This window comes from Salmo trutta, chromosome 25, assembly GCF_901001165.1.
Source record: "Salmo trutta chromosome 25, fSalTru1.1, whole genome shotgun sequence".
NCBI classification, from domain to species: domain Eukaryota; kingdom Metazoa; phylum Chordata; class Actinopteri; order Salmoniformes; family Salmonidae; genus Salmo; species Salmo trutta.
Window position 1 is genome coordinate 30519615 of NC_042981.1, and position 8199 is coordinate 30527813.

At 42.1% G+C, this 8199-nt stretch overlaps 1 protein-coding gene and 1 pseudogene across 1 annotated transcript; both read left to right on the forward strand.

Moving 5' to 3' along the window:
• The first annotated feature begins 478 nt into the window (after positions 1-478).
• LOC115162379 (cytochrome P450 1B1-like) lies at positions 479-7675 on the forward strand. The gene is made up of 2 exons (XM_029713621.1): positions 479-546; positions 5807-7675. Exons 1-2 carry the CDS (start codon positions 520-522, stop codon positions 7352-7354), a joined length of 1575 nt encoding a protein of 524 aa, XP_029569481.1. The 5' UTR covers positions 479-519; the 3' UTR covers positions 7355-7675.
• Positions 497-3415, forward strand: LOC115162378 (cytochrome P450 1B1 pseudogene; annotated as a pseudogene).
• Positions 7676-8199: the final 524 nt, after the last annotated feature.

Consider the following 8199-nt stretch of genomic DNA (forward strand, 5'->3'; position numbering starts at 1 on the left):
ACAGAGGTCTCTGCGCGCTTTTGTTTCCAGTGCGTAGCGCGCGTCGAGGTCCAACATCAGAATGATAATATATATAGGGCTACCACAATGGGAGGAGTATGAAAATAATGCTCAGCCCTACCCACCGACTGCAAACATATAAGACACCTTGCTGAAGCAAAACTAGTCACTAAAGTCTTAAATCTTGCTGAAAAGATTGACTAGAGAAAAAAAACTTCACCATAACTTACCAAGCTTCATCAGAGATATTTTCCCAAGGAGTACTGAGACTGTCACCATGGTCTCAGAAGGATACTTGGGACTTTAAACTAATGGAACTTGTTTAATTGATTAACTAATTTCATTGTACATCACAACATCACTTTTGAACATTATTTTACTTATTTATTATACATTTTTTTTACAAAAAAGTGAGTGCTGGACTAAAGTTGTCAAGAAAACTAAACTTTTTTGTAGGTTTTTTTTTCTTCCATTCACAATATCTGATTCCAGGAATAGGTGTTCTGATAATCCATAGCCATGGCACTGCTGGACACAGAGTTTGGGGTGAAGGGCAGCAGCATCATCAGGGAATGGAGTGGACAGGTCCAGCCAGCTCTGGTCGCCTCCTTTGTTTTCCTCTTCTGTCTAGAAGCCTGTCTATGGGTCAGGAATCTCAGACTCAAGAGAAGGCTGCCAGGACCCTTTGCCTGGCCGGTGGTGGGCAATGCCATGCAGCTGGGGCAGATGCCTCATATCACCTTTTCCAAGCTGGCAAAGAAGTACGGCAACGTGTATCAGATACGACTGGGCTGCAACAACATAGTGGTGCTCAATGGAGACACAGCAATACGAGAAGCCTTGGTTCAACACAGCACAGAGTTTGCAGGCAGACCCAACTTTATATCTTTTCAGATGATTTCAGGAGGCAGGAGCTTGACATTCACTAACTACAGCAAACAGTGGAAAATGCACAGGAAAATTGCACAATCTACCATTAGAGCTTTCTCCTCTGCCAACAGCCAGACCAAGAAAGCATTTGAGCACCACGTTTTGGGAGAATGTATGGATCTTGTGCAGGTATTTCTGAGAAGGAGTGCAGATGGACGATATTTTAATCCCGCTCATGAATTTACAGTAGCTGCTGCAAATGTAATCTGTGCACTGTGCTTTGGAAAGCGTTATGGTCACGATGACATTGAGTTTAGAACTCTCCTAGGCAGAATGGACAGGTTTGGAGAGACGGTGGGGGCTGGCAGCTTGGTGGATGTCATGCCCTGGCTTCAGAATTTCCCAAATCCTGTCCGCAGCATCTACCAGAATTTCAAACATATAAATGAGGAGTTTTTTTCCTTTGTGAAAGATAAAGTGATGCAGCACAGAGAAACCTTCACGCCTGATGTGACGCGTGACATGAGTGATGCTATCATTAACGCGATTGATCACAGAAAGGACAGTGGACTGGCCGAAGACTTTGTTGAAGGAACAGTCACAGACCTCATTGGAGCCGGCCAAGAAACAATGTCAACCATTTTCCAATGGATTCTCCTGCTTTTGATCAAATACCCCAACATCCAAACCAAGCTGCAGGAACAGATTGACAAAGTGGTAGGCCGTGACAGGCTGCCCTCTATTGAGGACAAAGCCAGCCTGGCTTACCTAGATGCTGTTATCTATGAGACCATGCGCTATACCAGCTTTGTACCCCTCACCATCCCACACTCCACCACATCAGATGTCACCATCGAAGGCTTCCACATCCCCAAAGACACAGTGGTCTTCATTAACCAGTGGTCCGTCAACCACAACCCTTTAAAGTGGAAGGACCCACATCTCTTTGACCCCTCACGGTTCCTCGATGAAAATGGTGCCCTTGACAAGGACCTGACTAACAGCGTCATGATCTTCTCCACTGGTAAAAGGCGATGTATTGGCAACCAGATTGCCAAGGTGGAAACATTTTTATTTACAGCCGTCTTGCTTCACCAGTGTACCTTTGAGAGCAACCCATCAGAGGCCCTGACCCTTGACTGTTCCTATGGGCTCACACTGAAGCCTCTCCACTACACCATCACAACCAAGCTCAGGGGGAAGCTGCTCGGTCTGGTGTCACCTGCATAAAAATCTCATCCCATTATTGTGGGCAACATTGCCAATCAAATACATTTTACAGTGAGTATAAGCAAACCTGCACTGAATGCTGTTTTTGAGGAGTGTAATATTTCATATTTAATATTTAATTAATATGTGAACACAATTGAATATGTTTGCAATGTTGTTGATACAGAATTGAAAGTATGATTACAGTAATGGAAAGTTTGCTAGGTAGAGATGAATCTCCTTTGTTGGGGGCCAGGGGTCGGGTCATGGGGTCAATGAAGTTGAACTGGCTCTCAAACTATGCACCTGATCATATTTTTTAAGGAAGTATACTTTTGTTTTATATACATTTTGAGTTTTGAGCGTACTTCATAAACAGTATTCAGCATGTTAACGTATGAAAATATGTGCATGAAACTACAATATCACTTAAAAGTCAATGAATGGAAGGTTATATCACAGTATAATATGCTTGTGAGTGTTTGTGAATGTTGTAGTCACACCCGAGGGACCGCAGTCTGTTGCGTTGAGGACTTTTTGGATTCCTCGCATCAAGATGGTGATGTATCAATGTAGTTAACCTTTTCACATAAAGCAGTCACAAAATATTTGTATAGATATATTTCAGGTATGAATAATATGTGTATTATAATCCAATCCACTATCTACTGTACACCATGCATATGAGCACATTGAAATACTGTCGGAAGATAACAAATGCTGACAAACTGCTAAAGGGAAAATCAAGTTATCTATATGCTATAGCCTACAGTGTGAAGACAATTCAGAGAAAACAGCATCGGCGCCTCTGTGTAACTTCAAGCTCAGTGTCCCCAACAAAGTTTGGAGGTGTTTCAATGGAGAGGTGGGTTTGGAATTGTGGGATTGATCATGCTGATGAATACATGGGAGATGACCAACTCCAGAGACTGACTGCATTGATCTCCTTAGAAATCTACTGAACAGGCACTCCAGCTACACAACCCCTCCCTTCATATCCAAAGCAACTGTCACTAAATACAATACTACTACGCAAATCAATGGAGTCTTCAAGTCTTTATGTATTTAAACAAATGCATGTTTACACCTCAAGGGTCTGAAATCTATATGGATGTCATTTCACATTTGTCAAAGAGCACGTATTCAGGAATTTATGAAATAGAGTTCCGAATCTCTGCCTCTCTCAAACCAAGAAAATCAACTACAGCATGCATTGAATGTCCAGGCAAGGATTCACATACTAAATACTGTGTTGAATTTTTTTTTTAATAAAATAATTCTATGATTGAAAAATCCGATATATCTGGAATGAATAAAGCAACGTTTTAAACAGTCAGGGGTTGATAGTGACTGCGTCTGCTTCTCTCTTGTCTGTCATTGATTAACCCATTAAGCATCACATCATTGGAAGGAGTGCAATCTCCTGTCCATTGCAAGGTGTTGTTTTCTGTAGTGACACACTCCATGTACAGTGCAATGAATATGAGCTGGTGAATAACATATTGCAAAATAAATATTATTATGGAAATACACACTCTAAGGTACATTTTAAAATGCAATAAACATGTGATAACGTATAATAAAACTGCAAACTAGTCTTTACCACTGTTAACACTCATTATGTTTTATAGCTAATCTACACCAGTCCTGCGTGTTTTCTCTCATCAAAACTGTCAGAAACACATCAGGTGGCAGGTAGCCTATCGTTTAGAGCGCTGTGGAAAATCTGTCTATCTGCCCTTGAGCAAGGCACTTAACCCTAATTGCTCCTGGGTCGCCATTTATAAGGGAGAGTTGGGATATGCAAAAAAAGACATGTACAATTCACACATGCGTATAATACAAACTTGTACATGTGAGAAGTCGGAAAAATATAAGCACCCACCTAACTATTTATTTATTATTATCAAACGTATTTGAATTGTGATCTGGTTTAGCAACAATACATGATACAAGTGAAGAATCTCTCCTTGTAGCATTACTATCACTGGCCCATTAGAGTACAGAATTCCATAGTAGTTAAATTCCTGCTGAATAGCTTTGAAACCCCAATTGGTCAACTTTTTCAAAGTTATTTGTTTCTCTGAAAAGCCTTATTACTAGCGTTATTGCCAGAGGTCCCTGTTTTGAAGTCACTTTTAAACTATTTTGATATAGCCACCAGCCTAAGAGCTACATTATCTCATTTACTATGTATAAAAGGACCATTATGCAAAAAAAAAGCTCTGGTAAATACTGTATATACTTTTATAGAACATATAAAAGTGTATTGTACAATGTGTATCTATTCTGTGACAAGATCCAAAACCCAGAGCTTTCATGGTCATATCTTGGATTCTATTCCTAGTAGTGTTGAGTTAACAGAGCATAGACTGAAAACAACAGATACAATTTTTTTATAATGTCATAAAAAATGCATACATTAGTTTTCAATAGACAGAGGAAAGCTCCTTCCAAAGTTACAAGTAGTCCTGCCTTAGCCTGGGTACTTCACTGAGACGTTTGCTTTATATACACTATATTTCAGTCTGGAATTGTTCCTATAGAGAGGCAATCAAGCAATTTTCAGAATCCAGAATATAACCGGACCAATCAGTGTCCCCTGAGTTTAGCTATGGTGAGTTTAGCTATGGTGAGTTTAGCTATGGTGAGTTTAGCTATGGTGCGTTTAGCTATGGTGCGTTTAGCTATGGTGAGTTTAGCTATGGTGAGTTTAGCTATGGTGCGTTTAGCTATGGTGCGTTTAGCTATGGTGAGTTTAGCTATGGTGAGTTTAGCTATGGTGAGTTTAGCTATGGTGAGTTTAGCTATGGTGCGTTTAGCTATGGTGCGTTTAGCTATGGTGAGTTTAGCTATGGTGAGTTTAGCTATGGTGAGTTTAGCTATGGTGAGTTTAGCTATGGTGCGTTTAGCTATGGTGAGTTTAGCTATGGTGAGTTTAGCTATGGTGCGTTTAGCTATGGTGCATTTAGCTATGGTGAGTTTAGCTATGGTGCGTTTAGCTATGGTGGTCTGCGTGACCGAAAGTTTGAACCCTAACTACTACACCATGTTCTAAAATTCTCCCCTGTGGTACCTGTATTGTGTTTAAAGGTAGTGCAGCCCAGTCTTTTAGAGCCTCTGGCCCGCTAAATCTAAACTCCTTCTGTTTTAGTCCTAGGTTCAGGCGGGCCTGACTGGTTGCTGCTTTCCTTTTTGTTTTACCGTGGCATTGAGTGTTAGGTATAAGAAAGACTCCGCTGGAACGAGCACTTCGGCGCAAAAAAAACCCTGAATAGGAGTTTTAAGTCCCTGAACCCTCCCACAGAGGAGATATAAGGGAGAGTGTCAAGACTGAAATCTGCATTCCTCTAATGTGGTCATCTGAAGACGGACAGCGACTGCACTACTGCTAACCACTCAACCTGATCAAGCCTGTTCACAAGCCAGCACAGAGTAGGAGGAGACAGACACCGTAGTGTAAGAGGTTCTGTAAAACTTCTTCGTTGTCTCGATTCATTTTCTACGTTTTTCGGATGATAATGTAGGACTGACCATACTTAAAAACAGACAGAATTTTTATTTCGTTTATTTGGAATTTAGGTGGAAAGGAGGACCTATTTTAAATATCCTTTTATCAGGAATAACATTCAATAAATAAAAGTGGGATCTCTCTCAGAATTGGAAGGATTGGGCACCAGAAATAGAACATCTCAGCACCATGGTACTGCTGGACACAGAGTTTGGGGTGAAGGGCAGCAGCATCATCAGGGAATGGAGTGGACAGGTCCAGCCAGCTCTGGTCGCCTCCTTTGTTTTCCTCTTCTGTCTAGAAGCCTGTCTATGGGTCAGGAATCTCAGACTCAAGAGAAGGCTGCCAGGACCCTTTGCCTGGCCGGTGGTGGGCAATGCCATGCAGCTGGGGCAGATGCCTCATATCACCTTTTCCAAGCTGGCAAAGAAGTACGGCAACGTGTATCAGATACGACTGGGCTGCAACAACATAGTGGTGCTCAATGGAGACACAGCAATACGAGAAGCCTTGGTTCAACACAGCACAGAGTTTGCAGGCAGACCCAACTTTGTGTCTTTTCAGTTAGTGTCTGGTGGTAACAGCATGACATTCTCTAACTACAGCAAACAGTGGAGGACCCACCGGAAGATCGCTCAGTCCACCATTAGAGCTTTCTACTCTGCCAACAGCCAGACCAAGAAAGCATTTGAACAGCACGTTGTGGCAGAGGCTACTGAGCTCATTGAAGCTTTTCTCAAACTCAGTGCTGATGGACAGTTTTTCAACCCTGCTCACGAAATGACAGTAGCTGCTGCTAATGTAATCTGTGCCCTGTGCTTTGGAAAGCGTTATGGCCATGATGACATGGAGTTTAGAGCCCTTCTGGCCAGCGTGGACAAGTTTGGAGAGACGGTGGGGGCTGGCAGCTTGGTGGATGTCATGCCCTGGCTTCAATATTTCCCAAATCCTGTCCGCAGTGTCTACCAGAGCTTCAAAGACCTCAATAAAGAGTTTTTCACCTTTGTGAGAGACAAGGTGGTGGAGCACAGGGAGACGTTTGACCCTGAAGTGACCCGGGACATGAGTGACGCCATTATTCAGGTAATTGACAAGGCAGACAGTGATACCGGGTTGACGGAGGCCCACACAGAAGGGACAGTGTCCGATCTGATTGGTGCGGGACTGGATACTGTGTCCACTTGCCTTCATTGGATGCTCCTTTTATTGGCAAAATACCCCAACATCCAAACCAGACTGCAGGAGCAGATTGACAAAGTGGTAGGCCGTGACAGGCTGCCCTCTATTGAGGACAAAGCCAGCCTGGCTTACCTAGATGCTGTTATCTATGAGACCATGCGCTATACCAGCTTTGTACCCCTCACCATCCCACACTCCACCACATCAGATGTCACCATCGAAGGCTTCCACATCCCCAAAGACACAGTGGTCTTCATTAACCAGTGGTCCGTCAACCACAACCCTTTAAAGTGGAAGGACCCACATCTTTTTAACCCCTCACGGTTCCTCGATGAAAATGGTGCCCTTGACAAGGACCTGACCAACAGTGTGTTGATATTCTCAGCAGGGAAGAGGCGATGTATCGGTGACCAGATCGCCAAAGTGGAGGTTTTTTTATTTTCTGCTATTTTGATTCACCAGTGCAGCTTTGAGAATAACCCAAGTCAGGACCTCTCCTTAGACTGCTCCTATGGGTTAACACTGAAGCCCCTGAACTACAAGATCTCTGCCAAGCTCAGAGGAGAATTACTTAATGGGGCATAAAATCTTGTAATTTGTGTTTTCAAACAGAGAACCCACTAATGGACTGCATTAATCCAACACACTATAAAAGGTGTACACAACAGTGAATATTTATGCTTGGTAGGTACCAACCATAAGACTTATATTGATACTTTACTATTATTATCATTAGCTAAACTGATTGTTGATTGTATAAATCACATTTTGTGACAGATAACTGAATCATATTTGTTATTTGTATTATTTTATTGCACTGGCTATAGAGTTGAAGTCAGAAGTGTACATACATCTTAGCCAAATACATTTAAAAACTCAGTTTTTCACAATTCCTGACATTTAATCCTAGTAAAAATTCCCTGTCTTAGGTCAGTTAGGATCACCACTTTATTTTAAGAATGTGAAATGTCAGAATAATAGTAGAGAGATTCAATTATTTCAGCTTTTATTTCTTTCATCACATTTCCAGTGGGTCAGAAGTTTACATACACTCAATTAGTATTTGGGACATTGCCTTTAAGTTGTTTAACTTGGGGTCAAACGTTTTGGGTAGCCTTCCACAAGCTTCCCACAATAAGTTGGGCGAATGTTGGCCCATTCCTCCTGACAGAGCTGGTGTAACTGAGTCAGGTTTGTAGGCCTCCTTGCTCGCACACGCGTTTCAGTTCTGCCCACAAATTTTCTATAGGATTGAGGTCAGGTCTTTGTGATGGCCACTCCAATACCTTGACTTTGTTGGCCTTAAGCCATTTTGCCACAATTTTGGAAGCATGCTTAGGGTCATTGTCCATTTGGCAGACCCATTTGCGACCAAGCTTTAACTTCCTGATTGATGTCTTGAGATGTTGCTTCAATATATCCACATCATT

Bases quoted from the DNA above. Each gene is read 5' to 3' on its own strand.
- LOC115162379 (XM_029713621.1), top strand. From the start codon at position 520: ATGGCACTGCTGGACACAGAGTTTGGG. The intron at 547-5,806 runs GTGAAGGGCAGC...ACAGAGTTTGGG, and splicing joins TGCTGGACACAGAGTTTGGG to GTGAAGGGCAGCAGCATCAT.